At 32.0% G+C, this 20966-nt stretch overlaps 1 protein-coding gene across 1 annotated transcript; it reads right to left on the bottom strand.

Annotated features, from left to right (window-relative positions):
- Window positions 1–1637: 1637 nt before the first annotated feature.
- Window positions 1638–7435, bottom strand: LOC128172475 (uncharacterized). Its single transcript, XM_052838270.1, has 5 exons — window positions 7212–7435; window positions 6799–7035; window positions 4080–4166; window positions 2964–3063; window positions 1638–1855 (listed from the first exon to the last, which is right to left on the bottom strand). Exons 2-5 carry the CDS (start codon window positions 6986–6988, stop codon window positions 1765–1767), a joined length of 468 nt encoding a protein of 155 aa, XP_052694230.1. The 5' UTR covers window positions 6989–7035; window positions 7212–7435; the 3' UTR covers window positions 1638–1764.
- Window positions 7436–20966: the final 13531 nt, after the last annotated feature.

Raw genomic sequence — 20966 nt, 5'->3', positions numbered from 1 at the left:
AATTCTTGGATATGCCTCGATCTTGTACTATCTATTCATATATAATTCCTATTGTTATGGCTTGTGTTTTTAAGTAAAGATGACTCTTGCTTCAAAACATGTTTTTTTTAAACTTTCAACGTTTTAGAAGTTCGACAAAGACCAATAAAAATAATACTACAATTTGATATAAGGATTCTTTTTTTGTGTTTGATCGAATGAATTCCTTTTATTCAAATTTTTGTTTAGCATTTTACTTGTGCACGTACATTTATTGACCAATATACTAACTTTACACAAGAGAGTTAAGGTTTTCAATGTATATTGAAGGGATATTGAACAATTTTGTATCATTTTAAACTAGTTAGACATGTATTGCTAGATAACAATGAAAGTGAAATGACCTTATTCACATGACTGACAACATATAAGAAGCCGGTCGTTTTCACCCTAAATTTATTGAAAAAGTTATCTCCCTTAGATGAGAAAAAAAGAAAAAAATTAATTTCGTCAAAAAATCTTCGGTAAACGATTCATTTTATTTCGTATTTAAATAAAGAGAAGGTTTATGCATGTATTAACCAAGACAGTTTTACGAATTTTAAGTTACATGTACTTAAAACAATATCTCCAAAAAACATGTTTCCCATATACTTCAGTGCAAAATTCAAGGTGTAATAAGTTGGACCATAATCACAATTTTGAAAATTCCTTTGGTGGAGTATTTTTATTTGATATCAACCTCAAAACGATATTGTGGTGAAGAATATCGGACCATTCATTTGTTAGGTACAAAATGTGGTCGTTATACATCGAATACCTTAAATTCAGAAATTAGAAAAAATGCCTGGTCTAGGTCAGCCTTATCTTTATCAAACTTTATATTAATAAAAGTAACAGAAGAAATTATTTATACACTAGTACAATTATAAAAACCAATTTAACAAAGTTAAGATTTTTTTTGTTTATATAGTTGATTTTTAAAAATTTGAATATAATTTGTACGAAAGCGAACATAGATCTTGCAACAAGCTTTAAGCTTCCTAAGATTATACACGTCATAGATAGTATACAAGGGATTTAAACAAATGATAAATCATTTTATGTTTTATGTATTAAGCTCAGTAAGATGAATTATTTTCATTTAAACAATGAACATATTAAGGATATATCAGGTTAAAGGTGCGTTAGAAAAAAATCGTTTATGTACCATCACTTCACAAAGTATTTAACACATTGAAACCCCTATGGCTGCGACTATTCTTTAGCAGGTGAAAAGTAATCAGTAACGCATAGACAGCTTAATATATTTACTTAAATTTAGATAACTGAATAATAACCTGATAGTTTATGTACCGATACTACATGTAACTGTAGTTTTTTTTTTAATATTCAGTGTGTTATTTGAATGTTCTAATAACATCTAATTTACTTATACATGTGTGTCGCTGGCTTACAACTGATTATTTAAAGTTGCGCACTTTTTTGTTTGGTGTAATGAATGTGAAATTCTCTCTTAATATTTAGTTTAATGTATTGCTAGAAAACATATTACTCGATAAATTTCAAAGCATTTCTCTGAGCGCTCGATAATATCGGCTGAATGATAAATAATAAAGCACGCATTGCTATGAAGTGAAATATGATAAGAAATTGACATAATTTATTAATATTTATTTGTACAGTATCATAAAAAAAGAATACAAATGTAAAAAAAAAATGAAACAAGAACAGCGTAGATAACACTTTTTCGGGCTTGCGTTTTTTCCTTCAAAACTGGGAGAATTACAAATATTTCGGATAAAAATCATATAATCTTCTGCGAAGAAAACAAAGTTCCACTACAAACGTTGTTTCATCATTTTGAGTGGGATTGCTGAAAAGAAATGAAAGCATAAAGTATAATAACATATGTCCTGTACCTTTCACACAGAAAAGTTAACATGTAATTTGAAACAAAAAAAAAACACATTTATTTGTAAAAGGGATTGTAAGGTCATTTGTTCGATAGATTCATTTGAGAAAATAAATTCATACACCTGTTCTATTCAACTGGATAGTTGTTGCAAAAAATCGAGCTTATTCCATAGAATGTTATTCTGTATCTACAACGGTTTTTATACATTGAAGATGTAATTGTCATCTTAAGAAATATTTTTTATCATGTGCATTGTACAGATTAAATCCAAAACCGTTAGCTGGAAAACAAAATTACAAATTGTTGATTTCATTTACAAATAAAAAAATCTCATACTTGGCTGTTTTAATTCATTATCAAATGTTTGCATTTGCATTCTACCGTCAAATTCGTGTCCCGCTTAAATTCCGATATGCTTTTCAAGCGATGAACTGTACATACATGTATATTTTAACAACAAAATAAAATACGCTTAACTCGTAACGCTTTGTACATTTGCAATTTACGAGTTATTCTTTGTTCAAACAACGACGACCAGATATATTGTCAACACAGGCTTTACATTTACATTTGCTAAATTTTTAGATTATTCATGTTATTTGTTTTCTAGATAAATTGTTACTACAGTGTGCTGTTGTTTAATCAATATATAACGAAAAACAATTTGCTTGTATTTTATTGTATTGTTGGCTGTCTCAAATCGTTTGCACTGAAGCACGATACGTTGTATGGTTTTGTATTAATGGGGTCGTTGAGAAATATATTAGATTATTTATAGTGTAGAATCATTAGAATTAGTGGCGGATCAGTTTTTGTGGTATTCGTAGCCCTCCGCTACGAATTCACATCCTCAACGAAAAGAAATCTAGAGGAGTTTTTGTTTTAATGAAACTGAAAACGAACGCATCTACAAAATTTCATCCCCGCGAATACACATAAAACCAGAATCCACAAAAACTCAACAGTAGACCTATTTTGAACCGTGGTTCTACAAGTACTACTGTCTACGAATATTTATATCGATGCCAACGAACATTAAAATCGAATACTGTAACGAAATAATCACCTGACGATGCTGCGGAGAACAGTGCGTGTACGTTGAATGTTGAAACCGTCTCTGAATGAAAATAGTCTCCTGGGTATGTAGCATCCAACTAGATCAAACCCTGCGCAAGATTTATCAGAATGGGAACATCAGTTTCATTTTTAATATGCCTTTAGATGTGTTATTCAGTAAGAATATACACGTAGCCACTACCAAAAATGTTAGCAATATGAACACTGTGCCGGATAATTATGCCAGTGCCAAGGTGGCATTTTTGCACCCGCTTAAGATGCAGTTTCGGAAAAATCCATGTATACCAAATGATAGACCATTGTCTAGAGAGTATATAACCACTTTTGTTTTTAGTGTGTTTTACCTGACAGGTGAGATATTTACCTTTAAAGATTAATATCCCATCGGAAAATGATAATTCCCATTAGAGAATTGACTCTCCTACAGGAAATATTGACAATCCTATAGGATTTTTTTAAAGTCCTGTAGGAATTATATATCCTATAGGAGAATGGTAATTCCTGTAGGAATTTGATTCAGACATATAGTTTTCCTATAGGATATTAAGTTTTCCTATCGGATTTTATCAAATCCTATCGGAATTAAAATTCCTATCGGAAGTTCTTGTATTCCGATAGGAAATTTCAAATTACCTATAGGAATATCGATTTTCCTATGGGAAAAATTATTTTCCTACAGGAATTTATTTTTAAAAGGTAAATATCTTACCTGACAGCTAGGTGAGATACACTGATAACAAAGGTGGTTGTTAACTCTTTAAGCAATGGTCTACCATATGGCATATTTGAATTTTTCGATATATGCAGCTTAAGCGGGTGCAAAAATGCCACCTTGGCACTGGCATAATTATCCGGCACAATGTTTATTATAGATTGATTTTGAACTTACGACATTCGTAAATGAATGACATACAGGTGGTATTTGACATTAATTTATCACGACAAAAAGGGATTTGCACTGACATATTACGCTTTTTGATTTTAATTGAGAAAATATAAATAGATATCTTTGATATGAGATAAAATGTAATTTGACATTAAGATATTTGATAAATGCTTATTTTTGAACATGCGAATCACCGACTTTTTTCTTGATATGCCTTACCTGCTTTTTCACAGCAAAGAGATCGTCGATTTTCCAGTCCTCCCTGAAGTTGAAAGTTTCCAGTACAATTGAACCCCATGCTTGCATCTGCGACAAGAAAGAGTTCGTATTATCTAGAAAATTTATCTATAAGCGTTGGACTGCTTTGATCTTTTAGTTTGCCCAAAGACACCCTTATTTTAAATATGTCTTAAAAACATGTACCGTCGATTAAGATATTCCCAAATACTCGTCGTTTAAATGCATTCATTCAAAGGTACTAAAAAATAACAAGATTTCTCTTTTGAAAAACGCCCCTTTTGCTTATCAAGATTATATGCACGGCTAAGATATGATGTCTACGGGATATTACTCTGCAACATACGTTGAAAGTACCCGGATGATAACGTTAAAAAAGTTCTGCTGTATACTGAGTAAGAAAAGATGTAAAACAATCATCATTTTAATCTCAGTATGATATTTCTTTATCTTGTTATTTTTTCCCAAAAAGAAATAATCATCTGTCAACAAAAATATCTTGGATAATTTTCCTTTTATCGGTGTAACTTTTTCTTTGTTTTAGAGGTATGTATTTTGCATGTAAAAATCGTCCATCTGTGAAAATTCAATAACTTCGAACAAACCAAAGCACTCAACATTGCACAAATGCTGGTAATTATTAGTTGTAAAATGGGTACGTTATATAGCACAATCATTATGCAAAAAAATACATTGTTTTGATTGTATACCGTTACACATTGCTTAATATATTGTCTTTTTGAGTAAATATATTCACTTTTAGTGACGGATTCCCCACATCAAAAATATATATCCAAACATTTCCTTATTTTTTTTTTAAATCCATGGGTCATGTTAGTTGATAAGATTGATTGGTTATTGTATAGGTGCTGTAAAAAAAATTTGAAATTCGCACTGATCGATGTATGTTGCCTATTTTATATTCTACGAATTACATTCAATTCGACTTAAACAATTTTTTTTTGTTCGAATAAATTGTCGTCGTGAAATTGAGTCTTTTTGCCGATAAAAATAAATTAACAAAGGATAAATTCACCGAATTGCATAAGAATTAAACGTCGTTTAAAAAAGAAACATGTACATGTATCTAATTGTTAATTGTATTCTTGTTTCCGCCTCATTTGATATGCATTTACTACAGAATTTTAAAAAAAATTAATAATGACCAATAATTATCAATACATATCTTGTTCCAATATTTCTACTTTTAAAACAAGTTATGAAGATCTGGCACATTTTTTTAAAATCAAGCCACTGTGTCATCTCTCAGTGAAGCGGGGTTTTTATACCTACTAGGTGGTCCTTGTTTGAAATGAATGTTATTCTTCGCTGACATTTAGGTGTCATTTAGGATTTATAAATGTCACACTTCACCTGCAAACTCAGATGATTATATGACATATAAAACATGCAATGGTTACAAAGTTAGATTTATGATGAACGGTCTACATAAATAAAATTGATCATTATACAGTTATAAGAAAACTAGTTTAAACTCCGTGTTTGACAAATTGTTAATTTTCATTTTGTGTAGTCGCGTCAACTGATTGTTTAATATGCGCTAGTTTTGTATTTAATTATAACTAAACGTTATGTGGCCAAAGATAAATTTTAATGCATTTTTCATGACGGTCCATTTTTATGTCTTGTTTGAATAGCAGCATTTGTTAAGATTTTAAAGGCCTCTGTTCAGTTTTTATCACAGGGTTTTCATGTACCGACACACTTTTAGCATGAAACAAACGCATTGATACTGTTTAGTTTTGCTATATAGTTACGAACTTCGAAGACGTTAATAGTCTTTGTTATTTATTTTGATATCTTTTTTAACCAATTATTCAATTTGTGTACGCAGAAATTATATCTGCCATTGTTTATTATAAAAAAAATGATTGCAAACACTAACTAAAACAAACCTATGCTGTATAGTAAATGTGTTAACAGTTTCTTCGATGAACCTTGTCATATATTATATGCTCAAACATAAATATTGCATCTATATAATCACCAGAAAAAACTCCCAAAACAGATGAACACTTCCTAAGTAAATAGACAACACAAACCTTGTATAAAGCATCTCCCATTATATATGTACGTGGGACAGGGACACACGTGTGTGTACACTTCCTAAATATATAGACAACACACACCTTGTATAAAGCATCTCCCATTACGTGGGCCAGGGACACACGTGTGTGCACACTTCCTAAGTAAATAGACAACACAAACCTTGTATAAAGCATCTCCCATTACGTGGGCCAGGGACACACGTGTGTGCACACTTCCTAAGTAAATAGACAACCCAAACCTTGTATAAAGCATCTCCAATTACGTGGGCCAGAGACACACGTGTGTGTACACTTCCTAAGTAAATAGACAACACAAACCTGTAAAAAGCATCTCCCATTACGTGGGTCAGGGACACACGTGTGTGCACACTTCCTAAGTAAATCGACAACACAAACCTTGTATAAAGCATCTCCCATTACGTGGGCCAGGGACACACGTGTATGTACACTTCCTTAGTAAATAGACAACACAAACCTTGTATAAAGCATCTCCCACTACGTGGGCCAGGGACACACGTGTGTGTACACTTCCTAAGTAAATCGACAACACAAACCTTGTATAAAGTAATCCCATTACGTGGGCCAGGGACACCCGTGTATGTACACTTCCTAAGTAAATCGACAACACAAACCTTGTATAAAGCATCTCCCATTACGTGGGCCAGGGACACACGTGTGTGTAGCCTCAAGGTCGCCCGGCCAGCGCCGGATGCCCACGTCTAACTGGTAACTACGGCAGACTCGTCTGAACTCCGTCTGAGCGACAATCACTGATATCAGGGCTACCAGAAATATGACATGTTGTAGAACGCAAGAAATCATCCTGATACTTTCGGGAAAACAAATCAATTTTTTTTTCTTGATTCAATCTGAAAAAAAAAAATAAGTCTGAACCTGTTTAAGACGGTTACTTTAAAACATCCGAGTCAAATGTTTGCTAGTTGATGGAAAAATAAAAATATTTATCTGAGGTAAATAAGATCAGTGAAGATAAGTTTCATCGAAATACATGATTTCTAAATAGTTAATCAATAGTTTCTCTTACCTTTCATTCGATTTTAAATTCTACTTGTCGAAAACGTTATGTATTTATACATATCCTCAAATATAGGTCAACATCTAAATGTCTTAAAAAACATAAATGAATGCCTTTCTACAAGCCAATGAAATTCCAAACGTGGTTAGATTGATCGATATAGATCGAATTTATTAATTTTCAGGTGTAGCGTGCAATAAGAATTCAAAGACCTTATGTCTTCAAAGAGCGCACTTTACGTATGTGTTTTTTTATAATTCAACCATCAGTTGACAGCATTTCTAGTTCAAAATTAGAAAACAAATTGCCAAATGACACCACGCGATTTATGATTGATACAAAATTAAATTTGCAAAACTATTTGTTTTGAATGCCTGCACGTTAAGGAAGACCAATGCGCGCTTGTTTTCACGATAAAAATAAATAATAAAATGCACTTAGATTCCATGTGTTACTTTATGATTACCAAAACCAGTTTAAGACAATTCTTTCTACACAATTTTTCTCGCATAAAATCGTAATGAAAATACTTTTATACATAAACAGATTCGTTTAAATAGTCTGTTTCTCATTTTTGTGAAAAAATATTTGTTTTTTTTGTTGGTTTTTTTTTCCTTTGCTTTTTTTTTAATAATTAATTTTTATTTTGGCTTTTTGTTTTTGTTTGTTTTGTGTTGTTGTTGTTTTTTTTGCCCCCCCCCCCCCCCCCCCCCGTTGTTACAAGTGTTTTGTTTTGTTGTTTACAAGTTTGTATCAATGAGAAAAATGATAAATACATTTCCAATCATAAACATACATGAGCACATACTGAAAAATACGTTATAGAAAAACCAAGCACATGTTCAGAGCTAACATCAGCTGTGAGCATGTCACTTCATTCACTTATTACATTTAACAGTAAACTTGTTAAAAAAATTAATACAGATGAAGTCAATTAACCGGGCTTTCGTTAAATGATCCTACATAAAGAAATATGTGAAGCCAACTGGAATAAAAATTATACTGAACTGAGTATATGTAACTAACGTAATTGTGTAGCACCAAAACTTCAAAACTTTTTTTCGAAATGCTTTTATTGATTGTAAAACTTCGCAATTACAAAAATGGTTTTTACCTCTTCTCAAAATTTTCAGTTGCTTTAGTGAACTATGTCCTTTGCTTATAACATATTAAAATAAAACAAACAAAAGAAATCAAACAATGCAATGTAAACATGTCTCCGATAACGCTTTTCTGTCAGAATGCTAAATTGAAAGTGTTTCTAAGTTTACAGATCAGGGCCCGGTTTTTCGAAAGGTGGTTAACTCTAACACCGTGTTAACTCTGTGTTAAACTCGGTGTTAAAGTTAATCACATGGTTAAACGTTTTTCCAAAGTGTGTTAGAAATGGTTAACTACTAACGCAGTGATTTCAAAATAACCGTTCGCTTGGCACTTCAGCCACCTGAAGACAAAAAAGAAGCTTTCGAGCAGCTGCTCACCCCCTTCAAGGCGGGTCAGATGAAGAATTGCGGAAACGGTATAGAATTGGTAGCGGGGGCTAAATTTTTAAAAGAATTGTTGGTAAATGACTTTCAGAGGCCAAAAAGAAGAAGCCATGCCATATCAGTCACACATCAAATACTAATAGCGTTAAGGTTCTATAGCAATGGAAGTTTTCTACAATTTATTGGGGACACTTTAGGTATGTACACTTAATTGGTTAAAGAAATTCAATTAATATTAAATTCTTTGTCTTAATTACTGTGAGTTATACATGTAGTACTCTTCTGCTTATCGGGCAATAGGTTGACCGAAAACTGTGGGGATTTTTTAATCTAAAGTATATTCAACATAGTCTGGTTTAAATTCTAAGTTTTAACTCCCCCACCTTTGAAAATCTTAGGATTTGAGAAGAGCACCGTATCCAAAACTGTCAAGGATGTGACGGATGCTATCGTTGCAAGGGCCGGAGAGTTCATCAAGTGGCCAGTAACATCAGGCGCAAGGGCTGCCATCAAGAATGGTTTTTATCTGCAGGCCCGATTTCCAAATGTAATCGGGAACATCGACGGAACACATGTCCATATTGTAGCACTATCAACAGATGAAAACGCATATGTAATTGTTAATAGGAAAGGCTTCCACAGCATCAATGTGCAAGCAGTCTGCGATCACGATGGTAAATAAATGGGCCTTGACCTTGTATGCAGTACCCCTTACATCACTCTAAAACGTTTCACGTTTCTAGTGGAAAATATTATTTTTTCGAGTCATTTTTAGTAGCTCTGTTTAGTTTTGTGAACGAATTAATAAAACCAACCTAAAAATGGATAACAGAAGGGTAAATTACCACTTTTGTAGAATATTTATTAATGATATTATAGAACGAAAGATTTATTCTCCTTTGTGAAATGCAGTGATTGATCTAATTATATATTATGAAAACGGGCTATGTACTGAAACTGTAAAACACCAATAATTATAATGTGAAAATAAGCTACAGCAGGTGAAAATTCATTATAAGTCAGTGCCCATTCTATCTATTGATGTACTAGGTTACTGGTATTTAAAAAAAAAATATTAGTACTCTTTATGAAATAAGATTTGAATTATATAAACACTTTTTTATGCATTCTTATATTAATTAATTCACTGTCATTTCAATAAAGTATATAATCAAATATGTACAGGCATGAAAGTCAGTAGACAGCAGCTTATATATATGTATTTATATTGCTTATGAAATTTTAACTTTACATATATATTTATACAAAAAGAGTTGCAGATTTAAATGTAAATTAATTTACTTGCAAGTACATGTATTCATAAATTAATGGAAAAAAATATGTTACAGGAAGATTTACTAATGTCAATGTTTCCTGGACTGGATCTGTTCACGATGCTCACATACTAAGAACATCACAGGTATATTAATCCAGATTCATAAATAATTCTGCATGATCATATGCATGCTATTGTAATCGTGCATTATGTGTCATTCATGTTATTTTGATATAATCCAAAATATATATTCCTCATTTTGGTGTGTTCTGCACATTATTGGTAGAATATAGGAATAGATGTGAGTAGTTAATAATTGCTTTTATTATATATTTTCATAATTTAATTTTAAAATACTTTATTAATTTTTATGCATTTTATTTTATATGCCCACCCTTATAACTAAAAACCAATAAATTTATTTCTCACAATGTATGTGCAACAGTATAAATTATATACATCCCATGCCAAAGTGGAGGACAGTTTCTGACAGTTCCATAAATTAGCAGTACCAGTTTTTGTAATCTACAAATTTTTGTCGCAGTTCCTTAGCTCTCCATATACATTTGTACTTTTCTTAGCAATTGGATTCCAATAGTGAGTTTTAAATAATTAAGTTTAAAAGAATAAATTACAACACAAAAATATATATATATATACACATACCATTTGATTCCAAATGAAACTGAGTCAGTAGATTAATTTAAGCCAACTTGAATCTACTCTGCATGTGCATTTTTATCTCTGATCTTGATTCTGAGTGATCATGAGTTTATATGGCAGTGGCCAATGACCCAGGTTTTTAACTGGTTGGAAATGAATTCTAGAATGATGCAAGTCCCAAGTGTGAGGTGTGACAGTACTAATCTATAATTTCTAATACTTCAAATACTGCAAAGAAATTTGACCTGCCACTAAAACCCTAACTGCTTTGAACTGTTTAAGAACTCTGTCCTATAATATGAAAACTGCATGCTTAAGAACTGCCTATTTGGGCCTAGTTCTAAAATAGGTAGGTCACTTTGTCATGGTATACCGGTAATATGTTCAAGGCATCGATTCAACAGGTAAGGACATATATGAAAGAAGGATACCAAGCTAGGTGCTTTCAGCATGGTGTTCTCCTCGGGGAGAGTGGCTATGCCGTCCGCCCATTCCTATTGACACTTTACCCAAATCCCCAGGATGATGCACAAGAGAGGTACAATAGAGCCCATGGACAGACAAGAAGCCAAATTGAAAAAGCATTTGGACGTCCTAAAAGAAGATTCCACGTCCTACACTCAGGGGTAATTATCCTTCGAATTATATATTTTAATTTTAAATTAAGATTTAAAGCATGTAATACTATATAGATTAAAATAAAAACAGCAAAATTTCGAAGATGGTGGGATCTGAAGAATATATAAATTTGCCATAGTGCAAGTGGGTCCATGGCATATTTTGGTTAGTTTTAATATGTATTTACTAAAAAAATGAATTTTCCAGGGGGTCGGGTGGTAAAAATTCGAGATCCGCAAAGGTCTCTCTCTCTCTCTCTCTTTCACATATCATCTGTGTGTAGACATGCATGACATGAATATTTGCAAAATCAATGTGTTTCAAAAATATCGTAGATTGTACTATATTTTACGAACGAGTTATCTAGGCGTGTGTTAAGTTCTCATATTTGCGGTGTACTAAACCACACTAAGTCTGAAGCCTTTTCCATGATAATACGGGGGATCCCTTAACCATAATGATGAATACTCGTTGCTACAAAGTTTTAATGAGACAAAACTTTTTGATTTAAAAGAATCATTTTGCAAAAGAATCCTATTTTATATCATTCTCTGCCATTCTTTCATGCGTTAATGCAATCAGACGCACCTACATTGCGGGAAACGTACATGGCGCCATGGGTGATGATGGGATTTTATTTTTGATATTAAGAACTACTGAAAGGTAATGTGTATCTCTACACTATTCATTAAGAGTCTTTTAAGTACGTTCTATAGGTAGTAAACGCGAAGGTGGAGCCATTGTCTTCCTTAAAATTTATTTTTTTAAAATGCAGCTTCTTTCGTTTTAAAAAGGGTGTCAAAGGGTCAAGGTTGTTCTTAATAAAAACATTTTAGTTTTGCTGTGCAATCAAATTGAATTGCAAAATAATTATGTATATCAGCTTAAAACTTCTTTTAACTTAATATAATTGATATTATTGAAAGAAATCAATGAATTAATATTCAGTTGAATCGCCTATAAATGGAACGGTTTTGAAAACGTTAGCAGACGAGATTTTTCTACTTGCACATATAAATTTTATAGCTCAATAGGCAATAATGTACGACGATGGATATTAAAGTGATTGTTTATTTTTTTTTAATTTGTGATAATGTGAATCATGTTTCATTTCTGAAACAGATCAGTTTTTGTAATTTTCATTGGATAAAGGTAGACAAAGTGATTAAATGGGTTAATTTGAATCAGACATAGGGGTTACTTACAATCAAACTTTTTTAGTTAAATAATTTTTCATCATTTTTTTTCATGTGTCATGTATAAGTTATTCAATATCACATCTGTCTCACTGAAGATTGGGGTCTCCATTCCTCCAGGAATTCCCATTAAAGAGCTGCAGTCTTTATACCTATCCACAATGTCTGTAACCGACTGTGATAGTGGTGTAGGCGGTGACCCCTCCGGTCCTTTTTGTCTCTCTCCGATGCCCTGCAAATTTGTCCTTGGCATCCCTACACATTTTTCTCCATTTGTCCCTGACCTCATTATTGTTCTCTTTGTATTGCCAACAGCATTTACCTTTTCAGTAATATCCGGCCAAATAGATTGTTTCTTTTGATTTGTAATGATATTTGAAAACTTAACTCTCCAAAACAGGGTTGGCTTTCAGCTCATTATGGATGATATTCATCTCCATAATGCTAAAATTTTGACTTCTTGCCCTCTTGGGCTTGGAGCAGACATCTAAAGCCTCCATGTTTACATAGGAAGTACGAATGCATTATGGGTAACCAAGTGGATAACTCAGTTTACACAGTGTTAGCTAACCATTGCGTTAAATTGCTTCAACAGAATTTAACCACTGCGTTAGCTAATCGCTTGATTAGGATTAAACAAGTCGTTATCCTAAACACTGTGTTAAATTTAGCAACCTTTCGAAAAACCGGGCCGAGCTTTACATTTACATAACTGTGATTGTTTAGTAGCATTATTTTCCTTTTTTGTATTTAAGCAATAATTCGGTATCTACGGTATTGATATCTCTCAAAAAATTGAACACTAGTCGATTCTTTTCCTTTGATCTGCGGCTAATAACAAAATCAGAGCATATTGTAATTGCACCTGTTTCTGCTCTTTTAAATGTAAACCCTTTATATTCCACACAATCACTCTGATTACCATGGATATAGATTTTGATTAAATATTTTTCCTCAATAAAAAATCAAGAATATTTAAGGAATGCTTTTCATACCACATATTATATTTTTAATATCATGATAAGAATACACATAGTACTTAGACGTATTAATTTCATATGTTTTCACAACTTGTGAAAAGGCATCTTGTTTTCACTTGAATAATCGTGTTTTTGTTTTTAAATCAAACTAATGAGAATTTCTTAACACAATTTGAATTTAAAGTATACTTTCAAATACACTTTGTGTATACCTATTTAAGGTGCAGATATAAATGAATTGTAGTGCAAGTATTTGATCTATAATTTGATCTAGTTCAAAACAAGATTTGAAAATGAATCAAAACGTTATACCATATACATAATTGTATTTATTTACAGATTTTTCAGAATGCCATGTAATATAGTGTAAATTCCATATATTGACATTGGAATTAAAGAAAGCTGATATGCATCATGAGTCATACAAGTATGTTATTTCCAACAAAGGATTATGAGCACCAGTCATGAACTGTCAATAGTGTTTTCGTCTTAAAGTTGCTTTTTATTTTCAACATAATTTACATATACTTTGTAGAACATTTGAAAAGTTAATAGGTTTGTTCAAGACTTGAAACACTGCTGAGGAAGGTGTTAAATTGATTGAACATTTCAAGTTACGTTGACAAATCATCTAACACCAGTGAAATTGGTTTATGAATCGTATTTCTAATCATGTTGTTCTTAATAGTGCATGTAAAAAAACATTATATTAAAACATGTATTTTTGATAAGTAGATGAATGACAATTTTAAAATAGATAGAAATGAAGACATGGGGTACATTCAACCCGAATGTGATTGATCGATGTGGAAAACGTTTTATCTGATAAGTTGGATTTCGAACAAGATTGATTGATAAAAATTATCCTTAACGAACATTTGTCAAAATTTGAAATTTAGTGCAATGAATTGCAAATTTAGCAACAAAAATTGCGAACAAAGGTGAGCTATAGATGTGTGTAAGAAACCGGAACTGGAAAGTGCACACAAATCCCCCTCCAAAAACTGTTGAAATTGTCATTCAGTATGTGCATGCTGTACATTTTTAGGCCCATGTTTATAAGCAGATTATGGTAAGCTTAAAGATAATGTTTAACGTTGCAAATGTCTAGAAGCTATTTCTGTTTGATGACAATCAAAATATTGTTTAAAGTTTGTAAAGTAATTTTTTGGTTTTATTCTCAAAATCAACATTTTTAATTTAGCTTTTTATTATTTTTTTCTACCGTTACTTGTCTATTTTGAGTCAAGTCCTTTTTTTTTGTTCTTAACTGAGCAAAACATTAAGCGTACCCAAAGTAAATTTGAAATAAATTTTGAAGCATCAATTCATTTTAAGGCACAATGTATGCATGAACGTAATTATTATCTCTCGATTTTTAAAATGACTTATTTCCTTTACAACGTATTTATACTACAAATATCTGAAAACAAAAAATGGCAATGAGAAAAACCAAAACAATTAAAAAAAAAACATGTTCCATTTCTTGAAATTAATTTTCACTTTGTAAAGAACCAGATATTCAGTCACTCATGTATTTTATTTCTTAAAAGAAAAACAAACACTTAAGGATAAACACATACATAAAATAAACATACGAGTTAATCAACAAACGTTCTGTCATCATTACAGATACGATTGATGCAAAATTATGCAAAAACACCAATGTACTTATCGGTAATCTCGATTAATAGGTTACAAAAAAACAGCAATTTGTTCCATAAATTGAAGGATACGTTACAAGTTATGGAGGTTTGACGTCAGTCCGTATATTCTGTGACGTTAATGATAATACAGTAAAGTGCAATAGATCGGAAAACAATTGCGCTATTATCAATATCAAAAAAATATGCATAAGTTGAGGTGAATACCCCTGAGAAAATCATTGCCAGATGTCGTGGCAGGAGCGAAATATGAATTTTCTCAGAAACTTTAACGGTTTTCTTTTTGTTTTTCGATCAATACATGTAACAATAGTATACATGTATACCTATTTACTGGCTATGAGGACGATAGCAAGTTTATTATCCCCAGAATCAGCAACTACATCAAGGGCCGAAGTCGCAGAACTAGTTCCTGTCGCAGGGGACAATAAATTTGCTATCGTCCGAATAGTCACTGAAGAAGAATTTATTATTCCAAAGAAAACTTTTTTCATCGGCGATGCAGTTATTTTTTTAGAAAAACAAATAATTTTTATTAGACTTTGAATTTAATGCAGCGACTCGAAAGTTGACAGATGTGTTCTCTGACAGAGTTTAAAAACAAAGGAAACCGAATTCCGTTTCTAATATTTTCGTTGACTATTCACCATAGGCAGATAGCACGAAAAACATTTCACAGTAGGATAGAATACATGTAACATATTTCTTCGTTGTTATTTTACATAAATAATATCCATTAGGCATGATCATTATTTATCTGTCTGATCATAGAAGGATTAACCAACATCTCATTTAATATATCCGGTGTTTGTAATCAGACTAAATCATTTGTTTGATTTCATATCTTATCTTCATATCTGGGAATTTCCATAGGCATGCTATGAAAAACTAAGTATTCGAAGAATTGGATAAATTTATTTATTAAAGGGTAAGTCGATGTTTATAAGCGCTACTTGATCGCACCAGCGGAGCTCTAGTCGGGCTGCTTGTAACCTCACAACACTATAACGACGATCCTACCTTTGTTTTTCACTATGTGTGTAATTAGAACCCAGAGGCTAAGCACGAACTCCATGCATGCCCAAAGTGCGTTCTAGACGACCATGCCGATACCAAAGAAGAAACCACTGTTTTGTTCACGTAGAAGGACACAGCAGGATCGCTTTAAAGACTCAGTCCTGGTAAAACAGGTTTAGGATGAAACAAAGCTTAAGAGCTGTAGTCTTGAAATCGGGGTTGCATGTCGTATGTCAATTCACATTTTTTTTCATAAAGTTTTAGATATGTAGCTTTCAATATGTTGATTAGTATTGGCAAGATCTGTCTAAGTCTCTCCTGAATCCTGTCCAAGTTTTCCTCTTATATACTATGTTGACATATAAAATTGGAACTGTCCGCTAAAATATTCAATATACTTTTAACTCACCATTATGTTTAATTAAGTAACCAACAAATCGATATTGTCAAGAACTAAATAAAATTATGTGTTTTACGTAATTGCGTTGTTGTCAAACGATATGTGGATAAATTTCAAATTGTCAGATTCGTTATTCATCTCTGCCGACGATTTATTGGCAGTTCCATTTCTTCGAACTACATAGTTGTTTTCTGATTTTAGATTTTAATTATTAAAACTTGTACATAGGTACGAGGCGGGGGGGGGGGGTTTGAAATAAATTATAATGTTGATAAAAACGAACAACTATTTAACATCAAAGTGTCGTAGTGTTTTATGAAGGGTACATGCATTTTTATATGTTAGTGCATGCATAATAGTGTCCAAAGTAGGGGAATTTTTACCTGATAAAACATCAAAGAACATATATTAACCGATATTTTTTGCAAATATACTTTAAGAAGCACAATATTCTGTATGTATTGACGCAAAACATATCGTATTATTGGCATGTTTAATTTCAAACTAAACAAGAGATTTGTTGGTCACATCGCTCGCCTGAGGAACAATAGCCACTACTAAGTCCGCGGAAGGAGTCATACAAAAAAATATACAATGTTACATAATGGATGCTTGTATAAAATGGTTTTCGACAAACAGATAGACGGAAACCAGACAACAGCACATACGAAACTATTTCTGCCAACATTTATATTCACCCGAGTTGTATTTCTTCTAAAACGGCAATGTGTTATTTCACTGATAATAAAATAGTTCTTTCGATCTTTCGATCGGCTGAGTTGTCGTAAAATGAAACACTTATCTTGAAGTAGTAGATGGAACGCGAGTGTAAAACATGAAAATATCAAAAAACAAATTAAAAAAGAGTGATGTATCTGGATACCGAGGAAGGCAAATCTCTATTGCATAGCACCTCGAAACCTGGAAATAAGCACGGGTCCTATAAGACATCATAGCTCGATGAAGTATTCAACTTAATCAAACTGTCTGTAGCAATAGCCCACAATGAACTGTAGCTTTATCATGCAATATTAAATTAAAAAAGTAGAAATCCGTCAAAAATTATAGACCATTTTACTTCGATTTTGTTAAAAAGAATATCACTATATTTAAGATTATAGAATATCGTTCTAAGCTTATATTCCCTTTTAAAAAAGAGAAAAGCTTAAGTACTCAGGCTTGCTCAATTTTCAATATTAATTTTCTTTTAAAGATTTAACACATTTTGAACTTTAAAGCTTTGCTAAAATTGTACCTTATTCTTTACAATTAAAGTTCTTAAGTGATTTTAGTGGACTTTTTACTATAAGTTTGCTCAAAAAAAGAATTTATTTACAAACAAATATCATATTGATTGTCATGACGTATACATACATGTATATAAAACGAGATATTTGACTGTTATGTGTTTATGGTTTTTTAACATGTTGAGTGATTTTTTTTCCTTTGTTTTTCGTTACAGTTACCTCAGCCTAATTTGCGATGCCACAATGTACATGTATACCAATACTTGCGCTTTGAGCGACCTAAAAAAAAAGGAACATCTTAACGAAGGCTTCTTATGTTTCAAGATGTGATAAGAGATTTAAAAAGAGAAAAGGCAATTTGCAAATACTGTGGTGTGTTTTCCGTCGACTTAAGAATTATGAAACAAAGTGCTGCAAAATGTTAAGACAACCAGCTGAAACATCCAAAACTTGTGGAAACAAGTTTCTTCCAAAGAGAGATACTTAAAAGAACACATCAAGAAAATGCTAACAACATGACCCTTCATTGTGCAGGAAAATGTTAATAAATAAGAAAACTTTCCTTTTTATACATATAATTCATCAAATTGTCTGATGACAATTTGACGATACTGATGAATACATCGACAATATCGACTGTAGGATGAATTTTATTTCTTTTTTTTCTATTAATTTTTTTATATCATTTTCAAGTGTAACATACCGATTTCAAATGTGTAAAAAAAAAAATCAAGATTAATGCGTATTTGAATTATACTTATGAAATATTACTTAAGTGTATATTATCAAGTTCGTAGTTTGTATTGGGCCAGACCAAGTGTACGAACCCTGGGTCCATAATCAGGTACACATGTATATGTATTCATATTCTAGCGAATGTACATATTTATTCTATAAATGTGTTTGTAAATCAGTAATGTTCTCGGATGCGCATGTATAAAATATTATGATGTAAGGGAAGCAATTCTTACAACAATTGTGAAATTCTCGGTTTATCACTTAATGTTTTAAAGAAGTCAATTTATATGTTAATCAATAATATTGTATTCATTATGTTCATTATTGTTATTGATATTTACAGGGTTTAAAAAAAATAAATTCATCGAACCTCGGACGTGGTGTTTATTTGTATACTATACATATCACTTTTATTAAAGAATTCATACAGCTTGTTCTTCCTTTTGATATTTCTAAATTAAGAATAAATTACACACAGGTAGCTATCTAATTCTTAATCTTTGAACAAATCAGAGTTTTATTCATAAACATAAACAAAGGGATAAGAATCACTTTCTTTGGCTGCCATTTGGTGTGCGTAACCGACGTAGTGATGTAGACTGAATACACAATTTTCAAAAGAAGTTATTGCTCAAAACAATTTGATAAACCAACTTTTGTTACTTTATATTCGAAACGATAATCATATGATGATCCTAGCTGATTACTTGTCAAGAATCAGTAGACTAACTCTGTTTTAACTAAATCTGCACCGGGTCCAACGGTCACACAGTTACACATATACAATTGATTTTAATTGTAGATGAAGGATTAAATGTTTATGGGTACATGTATTTACTTTACACAAGGTGTTGGCCATTGTTTATATTGAATGATAGTGCAAATTATTGTACAAGTAATATAATCACAGGTGTTTGTGTTGACAACAGAAAACAAAATGGATATAGCAAAAAAAAACAACAACAAAAAAAACAACAACAATTACAAAAACTAAAGAATACTGAATACATGTAATTGTAAATTACCTTGTAGTAGGGAGTTTTTCTCTGACAAGAAACGAGCAAAGACATGTATAATTGTATGTATTTTCAAGAAAAGTTTTACTAGTTCATTCCCTCTGTGAATACTTAATAATTTTTCTTCTGCAGATAGTTTCAATATAGTTTCGCGATCGTCTAGTTTGTATTTGATAAAAGGGCGCAGGTCACTTTGAAAACTTCATTTTTATCAAAATATTCATGAAATCTGCCTTGATAATTTCTTCACTCAGATTCTGCTATATCATGAATTATATCTTAAAAATGAACCAAGTTGTATTTGTGGTCGGAAAAAAGTAAAGAACAAAAGGCATTTTAAGAAGCATTGTAATAAGTGGACCATCTCAATTATGAAAAAATGTCTACACTATATCATATTGCGTTTTTTTATTCTTTAGATAAGCAGTTAGAAAGATGTGGTATCATAACAGAAAAACAGTTTGCTTCCCATGTCATGTCATATTTTCACAACCAAAGCCGTATACAATTAAAGTAGTGTATTTATATGTCTGCAAATTAGTACACCCCTAATACTGATTTTTTTTTTTGAATTTGAACTAATACAGTGACTGCTAGGATTGGTAAAAATCTACTACGCCAACCTACCTTCTTTATGTGTAAAACGTTGTTGCACACATACATGTATCACAGTGCAAAATTGACTGTTCTATAATTATCTTTATTTCGGACTTTACTAATACAACATTTATTTTGTCATATATTCTTAGAATTTAATGTTTACAAAGTGAATTAGCCATTGACACTCGGCAGACTCTTTATTTAATTGTTATTACAAATCAGACAGATGTTTCTCCCAAGAACTGCTAATCTCTTGAAACAACATTGTGTAATTATATGCCTTTCATGTCTCGGCCATCAAAGACTCATTGAGTTAATCTAATTACCTAATACCTGTGAATCTTTCACTCAAGTCATTTGATGTCATCAAATTGTCACTTTTACTCATTGTTTAGATTCTTATATATACTGAATTGTATTTGTCAATCTTCAGTTCGGAGGCCTGACGCATTACCGGCCACTTCCGTCTGTGTCGCTTATTTGTTTGTTATTGTTCATCTTTTAAATTCGATTGATAATAAATACGGAATCCTTCATCACTTCGTTCTACTTCTCTTGAATTGCATATTGGTGGACCCTTGGGAATATGGCATACAACTGTGCATAACCTTTGTTTTTAACTTACGGCCCACAGCGCGCCTCAACCTTATAACTTGTTCCTTTTACGCCAACATTTACTCACCACGTTCGTACTGCACACGGCGGATGCAGAACCAGAAGAATTTCCCTAGCACCGTAAAATCTACGCGGTCACAATTGGTGGAGAATCCTAATGGTAATTAACCCGGGGGTATTGCATTTCCTGTGTAATACCCAGATCCCAGTACCTCAGTTCTACCACTGTGCAAGCAGTTAATTCCCC

The sequence above is a fragment of the Crassostrea angulata genome, chromosome 2, assembly GCF_025612915.1.
Source record: "Crassostrea angulata isolate pt1a10 chromosome 2, ASM2561291v2, whole genome shotgun sequence".
In the NCBI taxonomy this organism is placed as follows: Eukaryota; Metazoa; Mollusca; class Bivalvia; order Ostreida; family Ostreidae; genus Magallana; species Magallana angulata.
Note: the sequence above shows the minus strand (reverse complement) of the source record. Positions and strands in the feature narration are given on the sequence as shown.